This window comes from Symphodus melops (assembly GCF_947650265.1).
Source record: "Symphodus melops genome assembly, chromosome: 8".
NCBI lineage: Eukaryota > Metazoa > Chordata > Actinopteri > Labriformes > Labridae > Symphodus > Symphodus melops.
In genome coordinates, this window is record NC_136698.1 from 15,109,891 (window position 1) to 15,129,166 (window position 19,276).

The 19,276-nt window shown below is 40.1% G+C and overlaps 1 protein-coding gene across 3 annotated transcripts in view; it reads left to right on the top strand.

Annotated features, from left to right (window-relative positions):
* Window positions 1–666: 666 nt before the first annotated feature.
* Window positions 667–19,276, top strand: part of unc13a (unc-13 homolog A (C. elegans)) — a 43,811-nt gene continuing 25,201 nt past the window's right edge. Inside the window, exons 1-15 of one of the 3 annotated variants that reach the window (XM_079350186.1) lie at window positions 676–732; window positions 831–1,008; window positions 7,036–7,065; window positions 7,176–7,275; window positions 8,838–8,955; window positions 9,680–9,803; window positions 10,459–10,529; window positions 10,779–10,833; window positions 11,485–11,514; window positions 13,205–13,400; window positions 14,275–14,394; window positions 15,860–16,672; window positions 17,581–17,674; window positions 18,698–18,744; window positions 18,899–18,977. In XM_079350186.1, coding sequence (XP_079206312.1) covers window positions 987–1,008; window positions 7,036–7,065; window positions 7,176–7,275; window positions 8,838–8,955; window positions 9,680–9,803; window positions 10,459–10,529; window positions 10,779–10,833; window positions 11,485–11,514; window positions 13,205–13,400; window positions 14,275–14,394; window positions 15,860–16,672; window positions 17,581–17,674; window positions 18,698–18,744; window positions 18,899–18,977 — 1,899 coding nt within the window. In that variant the 5' untranslated portion in view covers window positions 676–732; window positions 831–986. Of the gene's footprint in view, window positions 1,009–7,035; window positions 7,066–7,175; window positions 7,276–8,837; window positions 8,956–9,679; window positions 9,804–10,458; window positions 10,530–10,778; window positions 10,834–11,484; window positions 11,515–13,204; window positions 13,401–14,274; window positions 14,395–15,859; window positions 16,673–17,580; window positions 17,675–18,697; window positions 18,745–18,898; window positions 18,978–19,276 lie in introns of all 3 variants that reach the window. The other 2 variants (XM_079350185.1, XM_079350187.1) reach the window with 2 other exon arrangements.

Below are 19,276 nucleotides of genomic sequence, written 5' to 3' on the forward strand. Positions count from 1 at the left end.
ACAATGTGATTATCCCTCTTAATGTATGTTTGGCAAAGGCATGCGTGTTTGAAAAACCAACCATCCGCAGAGAATACAACAATGTTAGGGATTTTATAATCCAGTAGGGGGAGCTGCGGGGCAACACAGGAATAAGGTTTGAAATTTGGGACCTGGTTTGAAGAGTAAGGTTTAGTTGTAAATATGCAACACAGTTAAACACAACTGAGATTAGCTCTGATTATACTAAGGATATACACAATAGCACCAATTACAATGAATTTATGAGAATTTTATAACATTTCCTTATTATAATTTGTTTCCTGTCAAGTGTCAATAAGACTTCATCCACCCTGCATCATTCATGAGAGCTCCAAATTTTCCGAGATATTGTCAGTGTATGTCAGTATTAATGTCATTTAACTGACGGAAATTTAAGGACCTAATTTCAACCGGTCAAGAAGAGAAAGGCTGCATGCCAAATACTGAACAAATCGATTACGATACATTATCGTATTGTCAATAGTTTAATTATTATCAAATTTAGAAAATAACGAAACTAGTATTTTTTTATTATTTTTTTTAAATACATGTTTGGTGGGAAAGCCAATAATCAGGTTTTGTCAACACCCCCACCCTCCATACCCTCACCACCGCTCTGACGTCACTGCCAGGAGCTGTCCACGCAGCGGTGGTGCTGAAGCTGATCAAGATGGCTGTGTGCTGGCGAGCGGAGAGCTGAAAGAGAACAAGGTAAAAGAGTCTCAGTTTGGAGCGGACAATTCAATAAGGGAAAGAGAGGACACGACGCTGGCGTTTACTGTCGAAGTGTACAACTTATTTCTGAACAGCGTGACGCTCGCTGTGAGGCCCTGATTCTTCTCGCGACGGCTGGCTTCTCCATCTCCAGCCCAGAGATTCACTTCCCGGCTGGATCGTGCACTGATAAGCTCAATTACGGAAGCTGGTTCAGAAGCTGGACCCGGTACTACAGGCGCTTATAAGAAATGTCATTGTTGTGTGTTGGAGGTAAGAAAAAGAACTAACATGAATGTCTTGTCACGACTTGTCTTTCATTTTCTCTACCCGTTGTAGTGAGCCGCTTAATATGCTTCAAATCTCATGTACAATGTTTCTGAGGGATTTAGATATATACATATAATACATTATATAGCTGAGGTGAAAGTGTAGTTTTACAACTCCGTATTATAAGCCTAATAGCCTTCTTGAATCGTGTTATTGTCCTTCATATTTCTAATCTATTTGACACTCACAATCCCATAATAATTTCCTGCTTATTGCCTTGGATGAAATATGCGCTTTGATTAAACAAAATATTGCTCTGCCACTAGACTAGCGGATCGATTTATGTATCATATGGAGTGTATGTATTCTGGCTGCCGCTGTCAAAGATAGTACAACAAGAAGATATAATGCCCGCCCGGTGTATCCCTGTGCAGCAGAAGTGGGAGTTGTTTTATTTTTTATGTCTAAAGCATTTTGATAACATATTATCTTTAGTGCTTCCATTCCATCTCAGTATTTATGCGTAATTGCGCGTGAGAAAAAGGCGTGTGCTGTAGGACAGAGTTTCTTGACTGTGAGATTAAATAAGACACGTGATCGTTGCAGCATGTCTCGAATAATATTTCTCCCTTTGATTGAGCTATGCTGACAACCACTACCTGTTCAGATTGGGGTTTCACAGTATCAACAGGCCAGACCTTATAGTATTGGACCGTAATACGACTTGTTAAATATTATGTCCGGTTCTAGATTCTGTTTTGGTGCAAACAAACAGAAAAGGGAACCATAAAAGGATGTCATGAGTTTTGTGTTTACGTTTATGGTTTATTAATGTCAAGCCATATATTCACAAATGTAATGGACCATTTGCTGGTAATATAAGATGTGTTAGTTTGTAAGGTTTGACATTGTTGGAAGCTATGGAAGCTCTCCATTTATTAAGACTTTACTTCTTCAAATGAGTCAGTCATCTCCCAAAATATGCCTTAACCCTTGTGTGGTGTTCGGGTCTGTGGGATCCGTTTTCATTTTTTATTAAAAGAAAAATGATACAATTAATTAATTTTTCAAACTGAGACTCACTGACTTTGGCTCATTTTCTGTGAGGAACATATATCAGAATACATATTTAATGACCACACACCATACACCCCCCCTACACATTTCTATTACATATAAGATGTCCGGGTCCACTGGACCTGGGGCTAGTAGAAGTGTGGGTACACAGAACATCAGAGGGTCAAATGTGCGAGAAAAGGAGAGCAGACAGTGTTGACAAACAATGTTGCAACTTTGTGTGGGAACCGCAGGTGCAGAAACACAAACGAAGCAGACCTGCAAAGTATGGTATAAAGATCTGGGCTGCCTGTGATGCCACTTCCTCATATGCTTGGAACTTACAAGTCTACACAGGGAAACCTGATGGAGGAGCCCCCGAGAAAAACCAAAGAATGAGAGTTGTCCTCGACATGTCTCAGGGACTCAGTGGACACAACATCACATGCGACAATTTTTTTTACCTCGCATTAAAAGCCACAAAATGCAACGGGTCCATCAGACCCACAAACACTGGCTGAGTAACAACAATATGAACATTACACAAGGGTTAAATTGAATCTGATAACTGGCAGAGAGTGACCTTGGAGGGCAGCTTGAGCAAAAGTCTGCAAAGTAAAGTACTATTATCCTGGGGACCTCTTAAAACTTCCTCTTCCTAGCCATTGCCACATCACACCATTGTCAGACTAAAAGTATAGACAATGTAAAGCATACATCGTTTTTTACATTTCTGATCTAGGAATCACTCTTTAGGTTTATAAATTGTGAAAAAAAATTTCCCCTTTATAAAGTCAGTATTTGAGTTGTGTTTACCTCACCTCTTAGACAGTAAAAGTTATAGAATCTTTAAATGAATTTAATTTTATCCCAAAATGTATTCAAAACATTTAAAGAAAACATTCACAAGATTGTGAAATTTATTTTATTTGCCTCAAACCGATTTAAACAATTTATGGCCTTAAGGGCTCATTCTCAGTTGTGAGATAATCTGTAAATATGACATCTGATTGATTAACAAAAATGATATATCCTCATACTTATTCTACAGAGAGTTTGGCGATTGCCTGCAGTGTTTACAAAGAGGCTGCTGTATTGTTGAAAGCAATGCTGCTTGAGTTAATAGAACAGATGTCAGGCTTGAGAGTCAGGATCGTTGGCAACCCCTTTATGTCCTGAAGCTTTGTTGGCATAGCAACCCCACCGGTATTTTAGCTCTCTGCTGACATTTTTTGAATAGTTTGAATAGAATAGCTCGGTTTATATTGATGCTTTTTAATGGCTGTAAGCTATAGAAGGAATAGTTCACCTTGAGCTGCATTGTAGGATGTGTTTGCTGATTAACCTTGCATGTGATCATTGGTCATGGATGATCATGGATGTGTGTTTACTCTACCTTCATGTCACATGAGATTAGATGTGCGTTTGACATTATAGCCGGCGTCACATGCTGAATAAGCACATCAGATCAGATAAACACCCTTTTCCGTCACCCCTTGATGTGACTCTCAGCTCAGACTTTTAAATTTATAACAGACAGAGCCGCCATAGATATCATTAAGAGTCACCTTCAGTCACTGAGACATCCAAACATCGATGTGTCTATTTATATAAATAAACAGATCATTAGGGAAGCTATTTTCAAAAGAAGTCAGGAAGTCCAACTTTAGAACTGAATGTAATTAAGCAGCAAGTCGTCCTTGGCTAGTTCAGTGTCTGATTACCATTTCAAACACACTGCTGTCTTACTGTAGTCATGCCACACTGTAAGGAAATGGGAGTATGAGCATTTCTTGTTGCAACATTCAGTTCTGTTTTTATTGCAACAAGACAGGTAGATCATGCAGCATGCAAACTCTGTGGATAATGACTCAATTGATTAAACTTTGGAATCAATACCAAATACTGTATGCATACTGTATGCTTGCACTTTTTTTGAACATATTTTTCAGCATTATATCAAGATTCACATGTTTCTCACAGGTTTGCAATAAAGGAGAATTCTGACATCAGCATCTCCTAATGCACATTTCAATAGCAGGCATTCTCTATTTATTTATTGTTGATATATTTGGAAAGGTGAATTGTTTGTGTGTGACTGAGTACAAAAGGACTTGCTGATCCGGTTTCTGAAGAGTCGGCTCTTTGATAGCTTTAGTTGAAAAACCGCACAAAAGCCCCCTTTGCTCCTCATAAACACAGCTCATGTTTTTGTCAAATTTTGTCCCTGCAAACTAAGAAAAAAATGACAGTCTGTAATTGCTGTATTAGCTTCTCAATTTTCTGTTGAGGTTTTGAGGAGAGAAATTCTCCTCAAAATAAGATATTTTTCCCCTCAACTACTCCCCTTTATTTCTTGCCATAACTGCAAAAATGTTGGTTTAGTCTTATGCCTGTGAGCTCCCCCCCCCACACACACACCCCTTTCTAGCACCCCCACCCCACCCCCCTGTCACACTGAAGTGGTTATTTTTAGTGTTGGGGATGCAGCTCGCTCAGCCCACATCCGGCAGCACAGAGAGATTAATGGAGCACGAGAGAAAGAGATAGAAAGGGAGCACACGTGCATCCTCGCCACATGGCAGGGGGAGCTTGTCAGAGCGAGTCATTGACTGAGAGGGAGAGAGAGGACCAATGACTGACTGATGGTTTGTATTTAAGAGAGAGAGAGTTTTGTGAAGAGTGCAGCTAAGGTACATCTGTCATGTAGTGTTTGCTTTAGATAAATACATTTAAAAAAGGATCTGAATGCGAACCTTTATGGCAAATGTATGTGAACTGCTCTCAGGGAAAAGAACCTCCCTTACCCCTGCAGTGTATCTGCCTTTCAACAGCAAAAAAAATATCAGGAAGGGGATTTTACTTTGAATATTGCGAATACACACTTTCTCCAGCACCTTCCCATGAATCAGGTTGATATTCAGTGATAAGCAGTACTGGGTATGTTGGGTTCATGCTATTTTTGGAAGCCAAGTTGTCCTCAATGATTTGTGCTGTTCATCTGCTGTCACTGACTAAGAAAAATAACTCGGGCTGTGTTTCTTTGTCAGCCTCATTTTTTAATCGCGGGCTTCTCTGGGTTGAATGACTGGGAGTGTTTATTTATTTAGCTTTTTCTATTTTCGAATCGGACTGTGGGTCATGCATTATAAAGTAATTCTTCCTGTAGCAAAACACACATGCACAAGGAGGGTTAAAGGATGCATGCAATTATGTTTTAATTTAATGAGCCTTTCTTTGTCTTTGTTGAAATTTAACAGTAGAGAAAAGAGGCAATCAGCAGGGATTTAAAACACCGCTCTGAATATTAAAACTTTGCTGCAGAACATAGGGATACTGGGTATCGGTGGGGTGCCGGATTGAATGAATAATGAATAAGCTTTTGACGTCACTGTGGTTTTAGAAAGTCAGTCTGGTTCTCAAGAGGTGGCTGTGTGGAGGAGCTTGAGGTAGCGTCTTAAAAGCGCTTCATTCATATCAGAACAAATTGCAGCACTTTTTGCTCTTTTACCCACCTACTCCTGCAGGACCATACACGAACATGCATCATTAAGAGATCACAGGACGTGGCTATACTTTCCAACTTGACATCACCTTTTTACTGTCCCTCTGGCACCATGACTCACAGATTCAAACAATTCCTACTGAACCGATGTAATTGTTCATTTGAGAAGGAGGCGTTCTACCCCAAAAGTCCTTGACCATGTAGAAAAACAATATAGGGCTTCTGTCACTCACCAGCCAACCATACCTTAGGTGCATTTATATCTGCATGATACATAGAAGAGCCTTTGCAGATTTACTTTATGTCATATTTGCATTAAGATGTACAGTGTTTGAAAATGTCATGTTTGCATGTACATGATGTATTGTACTACTTCTTTAGCATCAGAATCAGAACGACCACTTTATATGATGACATTTGTTGTGTTATTTTGTAGACTGTGTAGGACTACAGCTATCCTTCACGGCCGCAGGGCTCGTTGGTGGGGTTTATTTCGTCAAGCTTCACGTTGTTGTGCTGTCATTGTGCTTAAGGAGGTTTGAGGTTGTGTTTTTGCTGTAGAAAGAGTCCTAGTACCAGGACACAATTTACATCTCACAACAACGTTCTTGTCATCTTTCCTCTCAACAAAACTCATTTAATAGTAATATTTTGCAGCCGCTGAATGTTTACGTATGTGACTCCATCTTCCAAATGTGCTAGGGTTGCCAGGTATTTATATAGACAAAATAAGCCCTGTGGCCACAAAAAAACTACCCATGTCAGCACCTAAAAAGAAGCCCATAAGATAAGATAAGATAATCCTTTATTCATCTCACGAGCGGAGAAATTTACAGTGTTACAGCAGCAAACCAGGATAGCAGAAGAAAATCACACAGTGCAAAAAAATTAAAATAGATAAAAATATAAGTGTAGAAAAATGCATGCATCAAAAATAGTAATCAAGAGCTAGTAAGAAAAGAAATGTGCATCAATTAAAGAGCTATTAAAAAACATGCATCAGAAAGGAACAGTTGAAATGCCAGTAACTTAAAGATGTAAGTCTGTATAAACAGTATGAACACTATCATGCACACAGGATGGAATGTTATTGCACAAATTGTCCCATAAATAAATATTGCAATGCAATCAAATTTAAGAATAAAAATACAGATAAGATCAGGTGACGTCTTATAAAATTATTATTGCGCCTGCATACCTGGCAACCATGAAGCTAGATACCTAATAACTACAATATTATTACTGGAATGCCATTAATAATTTGTTGCACAAGTTGTTACCAGTAAAAGTAATGTTAAAACTGTAATGTGTTAGTAGCAGCGCACTGCTTTGCACATTGCTCCATGAATACATAAGTTAACTAATAACGCGATGTATCACAACATTTTCATTATTACATTAATTCTTCTTTTAATATTAGACATTTTCCTTATGTGTCATTCTTATTTGTTTCTTTAATTTGTTTTCAGTGAAGAAAGCCAAGCTTGATGGACCCCAAGGTAAGTTATGGCTTCCTGAATCATCCATTTGTTACATGTTTTTAACAAATTAAATTCCTTCCCCACAGTTGCTCAACCAATGTTTTTTTTTGTTTGTTTGTTTTTTGCAGAGAAATTTAACACATACGTGACCCTGAAGGTGCAGAATGTTAAGAGCACAACCATTGCTGTGCGCGGCAGTCAGCCGTGCTGGGAGCAGGACTTCATGTTGTGAGTGCATCTTGACACCTCTCTCATCTTCTGCCACCTTTTATCTCAACATGTCTTCCCCCCCATTAGCCCAATCCTCCTCTGCAAAACTGCAAGTACATTTTTGCTTATTGGGGGAAAGCCTCTGCTGCATCATTTTTACTCATGGCCCGTTACAACGATTCCTAAACCTCTTGACATCTTCTTGTCCTCCTCAAATCCTAAGTGTCTCCTTACTGGCCTCTTCATTCATGGAGCATCAGTAGCTTTTCTTCTTACCTTGGACCAGTAAAGTTGTTGTTGTGTTTTTTTTCATACAAATAAAAATACCAGGATGGCAAAGCACTACTTCCTGGCACATCTTTCCCCTTTAACTTTGGCTTTGTTTTTTGAACAAATGCTTTTACTCTCAAATTCTGTGACTCCATTGTATTAAGTATTTAAACTAAAAGAGACTTGATTAGTGTTGCCTGTCATTTGTTGTTTCAATTATGGACGTAAATAAAGTTTGACCCAATACCAAAAAAATAAGGATTAAACTCCAGTGTCAGTATCAGATGTCAACATGCAAGTCCATATTTATTCATAAATAGCTACAGATAATTAATTAAGGAATATTGTTAATCATTAAGAATAGCGATGACACTTCAGGGGGTCAATTCTAAGTACACAGAAGGACTGCAGGTTCAGCTACCCTTTGTCAGAGGTCAAAAGTTTAATGTTTGACCACTTACCCCTGCCACCTCTCTGTCTCTCTCCCTTCCTTTGAAGGGATGACATAACACTGTCTGAGCTGTCAGTAAAGATGATTTCTCCAGGATCCATCACACTTAATGATACGACAAATCTGTGTGTACAGCAAAGAAACAACAAACAAAACAAATACAAAGTTTTGTTTTTTCATCCTGCTCTATTTATCCTTGATTTTCTGTATAATAACCATATATTTATACACCTTATTTTATCTATCTCCTGCCCCTTTCTTTTCTTCTCCACGCTTTACTTTTTTGAAACATGAGCCATTCATCTATTCGCAAGAGCACTTCCAATGCTCCCAAGGAAACAGATGATGCAGTTTCATATCAAAGTTGTTTCTATTTTTAGCTTTTGATTCACTTAAGACAGCCTGAAGTCTTGAGTAGAGGCACTGTTGCACAAGAGAGATGGAGAGCTGATAATGTGCATCACTTTACAAATCCTCCTTCAGACCTCAGCTGTATGGACTATAGACGTATAGAGCTCACTTTGGTTTGTCAAGCACAAATAAAGACAGTGTCTGCTGCAGACCTATCAGTACACTCTCTTATATCCTGCCAGCCTGGTTGAAAATCACCTGCTCTCTCCCTCTTCATGCTGAATGACTCATTTCCCTCAGCAGATTGAATCACAGTGCATATCCATCACCAGATTTGACAGAATAGGCTGTATATCTGTTGAAAACCCTCTCTGCACTAAGATGTCTGTATGCAAGCCTGTCTCGCAACACATTCATTTACATACTTAAAAAAAAATCTGTCTCCTCTGCCTTTTCCTGACTCACTCTTCTTTTTCTTAATCCTCCGCTTCCTCATTCTGCTGAGCAGTGAAATAAACCGCCTGGATTTGGGCTTAACGGTGGAGGTGTGGAATAAAGGGCTGATCTGGGACACCATGGTGGGAACCTTATGGATCCCCCTCGGCAGCATACGGCAGTCCAACGAGGTACACTCTGACTCCCAGCATTGGGATTTAATAGCTACATTCACTGTAGATGTACATGTATACTGATTCTCCAGGCAGCATGATAAATGAATGTAATACTTGCATAACCAACACAAAGTGTAGCTTCAATTAAAGCCATAATGTGAGGCCTAGAAATTGTTTTAACATTTTTAAAATTATTTCTTGATAATTTTTCTTTTCCTCTTGTAAGCCACATATAATATTTTGAAATAACTACGTAAAGTAATATTTGTTCTGTTTTAACTCTGCATACAGTATGAGGTCTTAGTTTGCTGTGAGCTTCAATTGCCGATAAGCGCTGCAGATTTGTTTTTGTTTAGTATTTAATAGGATAAAAATATCTGCCAAGGAGGTGAAAAGCTCAGTAAAAAGTGTAGAAGCAGGGAAGAACTAGACAGGATGTCTAGAGTTTCAAAAATGCTACCCACAGGCCAACAGTGAAATTAAAGTATTGATTCATTGGCAGTCAGTGATGCTGTTATCTCCTGTAGCATCAGCTGTGCACTTCTTATGCACAAACTGTTCCTTTATCTCAATTGCACAGATTATTACAGCTAAAAACCAAACTACGAGTAATATGCTGAGTGAATATAAGTTCTGTAACCGATTCAGTCTGATTTAGTCAATTAAGGCATATTTATCATGCAGTGAGTATCAATGCAGTAATATTTCTCTGCTTGTTTTCCTCATCTGTCTTCTCCAGGAGGGCCCAGGCCAGTGGCTGACTCTGGATTCTAATGCCATCATGGCAGAGAATGAGATCTGTGGAACCAAAGACCCGACCTTTCACCGGCTGCTCCTCGACACACGCTTTGAACTGCCACTAGGTCTGGCTTTTTATCCTAGTGCATATATGTGTGTGTGTGTGTGTGTGTGTGTGTGTGTGTGTGTGTGTGTGTGTGTGTGTGTGTGTGTGTGTGTGTGTGTTAAGTATATATGTTTATTACTGTCTGAGCCACTGTTGATATTAGAACCAATACTTGTACACAAAGTATCATTAATCTAAAAGAACTAAACATACCAAAACTGCTGTTACTTCAAATTAAATGTTTATTCTTGAACTTGAGAAAAGAAGAAAATAGTCATGATCTGTCTTTGAGCGTTCTCTCCTGTCAAGTCAAACTCCCTCAGCTTATTGTTTGCCCAATTATCAAAATGTTAGGTTTTCTTAATCTCAGCACATCGAAGATATCTTGTCCATGATGACTTTACTGTTCTGTTAAACTTCATTTTCAGCCTCATAAATGTTTCTACAGGGTGACAGAAATGAATGCTAAGAAATGGCCACTTTCCTTTTATGTTGATCTTTCCCATCACTACTCGTGTTTTTAGGAATATTCTTTGTCTTGCCTTTTGAAAAATGAATGTGATTCCACTGTGTCTTTATTCCAGTAGAAAATATACAGAGGACACGTTTATGATGTAAAATATGTAATGATCGCAGTAGAGTCAAATGTCTAATTTTGTGTTTGCTTGCTGTAGACATTCCAGAAGAAGAAGCCAGATACTGGGCCAAGAAACTTGAACAACTTAACGCCATGAGAGATCAAGATGTAAGAATTAAATTCTCTCCCATATTCCCATCACTATCTCTGCACCATCTGTCACATAAAGTCTCTTCTTCCACTGTGGTATTTTCTTTTTATATCCACTTTCCTTCCCATCACTTTCTTTATCTTCCATTGTCTCTCTAATTACACTCCCTGGCTGCCAATAACAGCAGAACTGCCTGAGACAATTTTCCTCAGAGATAAGATGGACTTTTTTTCCCTAAGATGCCTGTTGTTGTTTTTCTCCGTCAGTATGCCTATCAAGAGGAACAGGAGCGACCCCTCCATGCACCGTCCACACAGTGTTGTGAGTGTTAAAAGCCTCATCTGCATACACCTCCTCCCTGCTGGGTCCTTTATATGTCTCCTCTGTCTCCCTCTCTCCTCCATTTTACCTCACAATTCTGAGAATAGGGCTAGAGAGGAAGTAGAAGGAGAAGGTCTGTAGATAAGGAACGAAAGGAAGGTGTGTGTGTGTCTGTGTGTGTGTGTGTGTGTGTGTCTGTGTGTGTGTGTGTGTGTGTGTGTGTGTGTGTGTGTGTGTGTGTGTGTGTGTGTGTGTGTGTGTGTGTGTGTGTGTGGAGGAGCTGATGAGAGAATCGAATCAATCATGTTAGTCTGCCTGAACACTAGTGACTTACAGTTTCTGTGTGTGTTTGTGTGTGTGTGTGTGTGTGTGTCTGTCTGTCTGTCAAATGGTGATGACACTCTGTAGACAGAGAGGTGATTTGAGAGTATGCTGAGTGTGTGTCTATGAATAAATGGAAACAGCATGTGTGTTTTCTCATGTTAGTTAAGCATTAAGCATGATCAGCAAAAAAAGTTTATTTAGATCCAAGCTTATCTAAGACCTAGATCTAATCATTTCTCAGGATGTAAATCTTTGCACATTTGTTTATTTGGCTCAATGGGCTGCTGATGTGTTTAATTCGGTTCTCATTAATTTATCTCCTCACAGGTAATTGGAGTTTGTGGGGAGATCAGCAAAGTAAGTTTGTTTCATACATTTTTGCTAATGATGTGGTGTAATTAGGGCCCAAAGCACTGACAGTACGAAGGACCCCCTAGTGGAACCCTTAAGAGTGTTTTTATTCGCCATTTTTGAGTGTCTGAACGTGAACGAAAACGCACCAAAATTTTCAAGGTCATCGGGTCTGGTGAAAAATGTAATGTTTTCGTAACAAAAGTTTGCAAAATGGCTCAAGGGCAGCCCCTTTTGACAACACGCAATGTTAATCATGCCAAGACATACAAAAAATTCAATGAGTGCTTAGCGATAATGTCGACAGGAAGTCCACTAGGATTTTTTAAAAGTGAAAAAAAAAAACAACACATTTTACAGGATACCTATTTGAAGTAACTTGTCCAAAAGTGTTTGTTTGATGCAAATTAAGTGTAACTGTGTTCTAGACATGTTGAACATAATAAGTTGTGCTCTGCATGTTATTTTGTGAAAGGGCGTAGCCATGGCATGCGGTTAAACTTTGATTTCTTGGCACATCCCTTTTTAACCTTTCCAAAAGACCATTTGTTGCATTTTCAGGCTTCCTATTTGAACATACCAACTCAGTGCCAATGTGTTCTAGACAAAACCTAGCATTGTGCTCCCCACAATTTTACAGAAAAGGGCGTGGCCCTGGTGTACTGTCAAACTTTGACATTTACACAAATCAAACTGTAAGGCCTGCTACTTGGCCACGTCTCACTGTTGGACTGCTGCGGTCGCAACACATTACGACATGCACGTCGTGCTTCGGGCCCTTCATCACCTCTTGCAGTTTTAATTTTTTCCTTAGTCTCTGAACATGCCTTAAACTTGTACTCATTTTCCCTTGATAGACATAAAGCTAAATTATGGGGCTTAAGATATGGTTCAAAAATAAATAAATAAATCAGAGGTTCTCACCTGGTCTAGGCTCAAGAACCACCAACTCCTTTTTGAAAAATTATGACCCATGTTTATGTACTATTGTGCAGTTTGGACATCAGAAAGTTTAACACATTTGGCGGATCAAAGGAACAGAACAACACAAACATGTTTAAATACCAAGTCATAGACTTTTTGACACAATTATTTTTCCAGACACACATGTGCGACCCACAAAAAATGGCTCCATGACCCACTTTTGGTTCCCCACCCACCAGTTGAGAACCACTGCCTAAGATGCCACAAGACTTTTTTTTCCTTGCCCCAGGTCATGAGTCTCAGTCTACTTAGAGTGTTATGTTGTTGCTGGATGATGTTGAGGCAACATGGATTTATTAGAAAAACATCTATTTGTTGAATTCAAAGTTTAGTAAGGACACTTGAATTGGACATAAAAAAAGTAGTTGACTTTGTATTAAAAAGGAAAATACATCAATTACAACAATCAATGACTTTCTGCTTTCTGTAAAAGAAAGTAAATCAAAATTGAATGATTTAAAGTAGGGTTAGATCAAAGTCATGCTGCCATTTAGAAAAACTGGTGAAAACCACTTCTTTTCCATTTCTTTTTTTTTAATCTGCCCCTTGTATGTAAACTTTATGTAAATGTTGCATTTTTTTCAACGTTTGTTGTTGTTTTTTTAAGAAGAAAATTACATATAAGATTCATCATTCTCTCCTGGCTCTGCCCTCTCACTCTGTGTCTTCTTCTCACCTTTCTCTCTTCTTCCCACTTTCTTTGTGGGAACAGACGAGGACCCTGACAGCGCTGTGGACGACAGGGACAGCGACTACCGCAGTGAGACCAGTAACAGCATCCCACCTCCTTTCTACACCACCTCCCAGCCCAATGCTTCCATGCACCAGTATCCAATGAGGCACCAGCACTACAGAGACTCATACAACGGTGACATGCAAGACTTGGACTACGACCACAGAGCTATGAGGTAACAATTTCCCTACAACCGCTACAGCTGAGACTAAGTGTTTTCATTTTTATACAGTTACCTTGGCAAGTTATCAAAACAGGGAGAAGGGTCAAGATGGTCAAAAAACACCAAAGAGCAAAACTGTTTGCTATTAAATATGTAATATTAGATTTTCCACAATAACTGAACTGTAGCGTCTATAAGGGACAGCTCAGGCCCTGGGGTCTTGTTTTGTTTCATGGTTTTGTTCATGGTAATATGCTGTCCCACTGTGCTCTCTTCCTCTAGAGAATAACCCAGCCTCAGTGTATACAAGCATGCTGGGCAACACAGCTCTTGTATACAGGTCATATAAGAAGTGGGCCTTTTGTGGTTACCTTTGTATGTGTGTGAGTATGCATATGTGAATGCGTGTGTGTGCCTGCATCTGCGTGAGCATCACAAACCCCATGTGATCTCCCTTTTGTGAAGTTGTTGTGCAGAATTTTTATTTAAAAATAGTAGTAGTATTACTACTAGTAATCTGTCTATTACTAGTAGTAATATACAGATTTTCAAAGGTGGCAGGAAAAAAACTCTGACTTGTAAATTTGGTATGATTCAAAAGGTAAAATAATAAAATAAAAAAAACTTCAAGTGTTCAGGGGTCTTTGTGCAGACACCCAAAGAATAAGTTGGTAATTATTATAGTCTGTCTTTCAACCACTTTCGTATGAACTCATGATCGTCTTATGGAAAACCCAAAAACCTGAGTATGTATCTCAAAGCCATGCAGTGCAAAGGTTTAGTTTAGCTAGAACTTTTACTTTGAAAGATTTGCACTGAGCTCTACTGATGCTCCTCTCCCACCTCTCCCCTCCTCCCTACCTTCCTTCCCTGCTCCTCTTACCAGATGCTATGATAGTTTAGACTCAGCCACCAACGGGCGAAGCGATATCGACTCAGGCTCAGGGTCGAGCCGCCGCACCAGCCGTCAATATTCTCTAGACAGTAGGCACTCACTGTCCGATAGGTGGGTCTCTGTACCTCCTCTCCAACTCCTCCTGCTCTTCCTTCTCCTGCTCCGGCCTGTGACTCCGTCTCGCTGTGACGTCAGTGGTGGACTTGTCCTGTCCTCCTCGCTCGCTGTGCTTGCATGCATGCGCTCTTACCCTATCTCTTTAGAAAACTACTGGTCCTGCATCTATACTTACTGTGTTCCTGCTGAAGATCAAAAGTGATGTATCATACTCATCCTCACAATCTTTAAACTGTAACTTTCTGGGCAGTTTTGTGCTTATGTGTGTTCAAGAGACTGAGCAGATGTGAGCATGCATGGGCTGTTTTGAACAAATCAAAGACAGGAAGGTTAATTGTTGGTTTAGCCAGTGGAGGAGTCTGTGCGGATCTGTGTTTGTCTGAATCTGTTGTCATGCCAGCCTATTATTACAGCCACATCCTACATCTGAGACCTTTAGAAGAGCCCTGTTTTGTTCTAGGTGTCACGTACTTGATAATTGTACACATTTAATTTCCACTTGTTAGACTGAAGGACGACCTCAGCCAAATAATTGGGCACTGGCAGAGAGGCCAAGACCAGATTTCTTCATTTTCATCTTAATTTCACCATGTTTGTTCATTATTTGCCAAGAGAGAGCAGAACTGTGCTGTGTATTTGGACTCAAGCATTATGCCAGCATTTGTCGGTGTCTGTGTCAGTCTTTGTGTTGGACCAGAGTAAGATTGTTCAATAGATGATGAATAGAAAAAAAAAACACTGGAGAGTTGTGAGTAAATGTTTTACGTGTCCATTCAGCCATACTTCTGAATTCCCTCTGGCTCACTGCCAACAGCCTACATTTACAGCCTACAGCCTACATTTTGAACTAACATGACGTGTCTGTCTGTGTGTGTGTGTGTGTGTGTGTGTGTGTGTGTGTGTGTGTGTGTGTGTGTGAGAGAGAGAGAGAGAGAGAGAGAGACAATGTATTCCCATGTGTCTTTAACCTCTCTCTAAGTCATGGTATGTCTCAGTGTCTAATAGCCTGATTTATCATCAGGAGTAAATATTCTTCATTTATTTATCTGGAAAAAAATGGGTCATTTGCGTTCTGTCAGACTCATCAAATATCCTGGACCACTCCAGGTTCACTCTCTTTTATTTGAATAAGTCTTTTGATATCTTCCTGTATGGGAGTTTTCTGTAATAGTTTGTGTGTGAACTGGTATCAATAGTAAATTCTTTTTCATTTCTAAAAAGGTGATTGCAGTCAAGTAGATGCATCACGAGCCTAAACCTCCCTTCCCTGAGTTTTCTTAGTGATTGTTTTAAAGTCACTCCTCTTTTCCCATTAGTTAGCTGTCTCCCTCCCTGGCCCCAGCACAAGTTCCTTTAATGTCACCATGCGACCATATTTGTGGGTTCTTCTTTAGGTTACTGTCAAACCTTTGTGCCTCTATAACTGGTGTCTGTATCCCCCCCCCTCCCCTCCGTTCAGCCCCACAGACAGTCGGTACGCCTCATCGGGCGAACTGAGTCGAGGAAGCTCTCAGCTCAGCGAGGAGTTTGTTCCAGAGGACGGAGAAAGTTTGCGAGGGTCAGAGTTCTATGACGAAAACGACTCCTACCACTCCTGCCATTCCTCCGTCAGCTACGGCAAAGAAGACTCACCAGGCTGGGAGGGCGAAGATCCCCAAGGCGTCTACAGCGATGATGGAGGCTACCTCAAAGATGGAGGCGAGGAGGGGGCGCTGTATGCCGAAGAGGAAGGTGACATGTATGGAGAGGAGGGAGACTACAACTACGAAGAGGAGGAGGAAATGCCTTATGAGGAAGACGAGGATATGTATCCAGTTGATGGCACACTAAGTGAAGAGCAAGAGCCGCCCTATACCCCCACTCCCTCAAGCACTGCCCCCACCCTGATGCCCATCCCTGATGGTCTGTCCTCTACAAGACCACCGCTGGAGAAGCAGGCTTCGTTACATCAGCAAAAGTCCGCCCAGGACCAGCCCCTGCCCCCCAGTACAGCTCTCGGTCTACCTCCAGTCACACAGGAGGACAAGCTGCCTCCTTTTAGCTCAGAATCTGCCATGCCTCCTTTTGCACCGACTGAGCCTGCATTGTCCACCACCGCTTCATTCACCCCAGACACCAAACAACACATTCCAGTTCCAGATAGCGAGCTACTGGAGCCTGAGCTCAAGTCTGAGGTGCCACTCGAAGAACCCACACCCCCTGAACAGCCACCAGTGGAGCAAGAAAGTGTCCCTCCGGCCCTTGAAGAGAAAACAGAGCCACCTGCTCCATGGTAAACACTGTAAATACATAGTCAGCTTCAGAAAGGAAAAACAAGCTTCCACACTGTGTCAACACCACATGGAAGTTCATTTGCAACATTTTGCACATAGATTAATTGCACATAGATTCATTAATCTGGCAGTCGATTCAAGGGATGAAAAGAGTATACAGCACATAGCAGAACACAGGAACACAGATTGGGAAATAATAGATGTTTGAAAAAAAAAAAAACTTTATGGAGGACATATATCTCATAGTCGACTTATCCATTAAAGGGCAACCCACGATATTTGGCATTACAAGTACACAAAGTTCTAGGACTTGCATTAGAAACACTAGTAAAAAATAAATAAATTCAAGCATCAGAGAAGATAAACTGAGTGTCAGTCTTTAATAAGGGTAAAGAACGGCAAAGTGATAACATTTAAGTTAAAGCACCTTATTGATGCACTGCTTTGACATCATCAGGGTTAGTTTCAGACATATAGAAAAGACTGTTTTACCGTGTTCATCAACTGTTGTGACAAATAAAGTACATTTTGTGTGCATTCATTGGAATGCCCATTAATTCTATTGAGTAAAATTAGTCTAAACTGCTATAATGTAAGCTATAATGCAACAGTAACAAACATTAGTGTGGTATGGGCAAAGAGTTTAATTTAAGCCATAGCTAGCTAAACGTCAACAATCAGTGTTTTCCCACTAATATTATTTTTATTATTTTCTCACTCTTGCATTCAATGGGTAATCTGCACCAGTTTATTCTTAAACCAAGGTATCTGAATCAGAAAGCAAAATATCGGGAAGTGAAAAACTGGACTTGAACATGTCTATCTCTATCCCTTGCAGAAGGGTTCACACATATTTGCAAATATGAATAACTTTGACAATTTGTTCCTTCTTTAAACCATCTTTCAGCTTTCCAAAGAGGGAAGTCATGGAACCTGGTCCTGCCAGAGCTAAAGCCAACTGGCTTAGACTCTTCAGCAGAGTGCGACTGCAGCTGCAAGAGGTACAACCTGCATGTGCATCTGTTTCCTTGTTTTTATGTGTACATGTAGTCGTGCATTTGTACAATACCATGCCTTTTTAAAGATGGTGACATGTCTTTGCTGTTGATGCTATGCTTTGATTCTACTATTAGAGTTGTTGCATCAGTCCCTGCATGTTCTATTGTTGCTGTATTATTTCCCTGCTTTTGTTGACTGGTTCCACCATTTTCCCATTTTTTGGTTATTGCTGTGGATGATATTGTCTTTTGTTTATTTTATAGTTTCTCTTTACCCCTTGTACTGTTGTGCCATTTCATTATTTCTTTTCAGTTGTTTGACATCCTCGTAGCGATTTGCATGTTGTCCACTCTGATTACCCATGGCTGGAGCAGAAGCTCAGGTGGGTGTGGCCAGTAGTATGTCAATCAATCAAATTTATATTGAATGTATCACAGGGGGCTCACTAATATTTCTTGGGAGCCGAACAGAATAAGGAAGGCTCATGCAAGCCTTTTAAGTGGCCTTTTTAAGATCCTGGAATTTTTTACAGTTGTGACTTTTTCTGTGTGTCAGTGTGACGTGAGTATCAATGCTGTGTGTCATTGTTTGAAGAGTCAGGAAGACAAAGAACATGGATTTTTATAAAAGAGAAGATCGAATTAGAACAGTTATTACACGGATGGCCATCTGGCTGTAATCTACTTATGATTCTCAAACACTGAAAAGCCACTGTAGACATCACAAATCAGTATACAGTACTGAGGCATACAGAACCAAGCTAGAAAACTCTCTTGATCTTTCCCTTTTAATTCTGCCCCTCCTTTTTTACTGCTGGGAGGTTATATGCATTTATGCATTTTAAAACTGTTGAATTCAAAATGGCGAACGCTACGAGTGAAGGAACCCACGATGAAAAAGTTATTTTTGAGTCTATCTATTTTTTGTTCTTCATATAAAGGACAATAAAACATTATGCTATGCAATGGCTCTTATGGCTACTTTCCTGCCTGTCTTCACATCACATCACTCTCTTTTGTCTCCAGGCCAGAGGGGAAAATGTTGGCATTGCCAAATTGCTGTTATCAGCAGGGTAAGTAAATAGTAATAATAATAACTTTATCTATCTATCTGATCTATAACTTTGTCAAAACACATGTATTGTCTATTGATTAATTGTGCTATGGTCCTGGTAGCAGAATAAATAGCTGCTGTTGAATCCTACTCTGTGCACATTTTGCCTGCAGGATGGGTGGTGCTCTGTATAGTATTGACAGCATGCCAGACCTCAGGAAGAGGAAAGCTATGCCTCTGGTCAGAGATCTGGTAAGTTTCTGCTCATAATCTCTTTTTATTCCAGCCATCCCGCAGCTCAGCTACAGCACCTTCATCTGTTAAACCCCCTTCTTTTTTTCTCCCGATTCTCTGTTTTCCCTTTTCATCTTTTTCTCTTCACTTTTAATCTCCTTCTAACTCCTCTTTCCTCTCTCTTTTGGCCCACTACACTGCATCCACAGACTTTCTTATTCCACTCATTTTAGAGCTTGGCAGGGTGAGCTGCAGGGCTGATAGACCATTGGCAAGGCCAGAGGTTTCTTCTGATTGGCACTGATGTCTGCAAGATG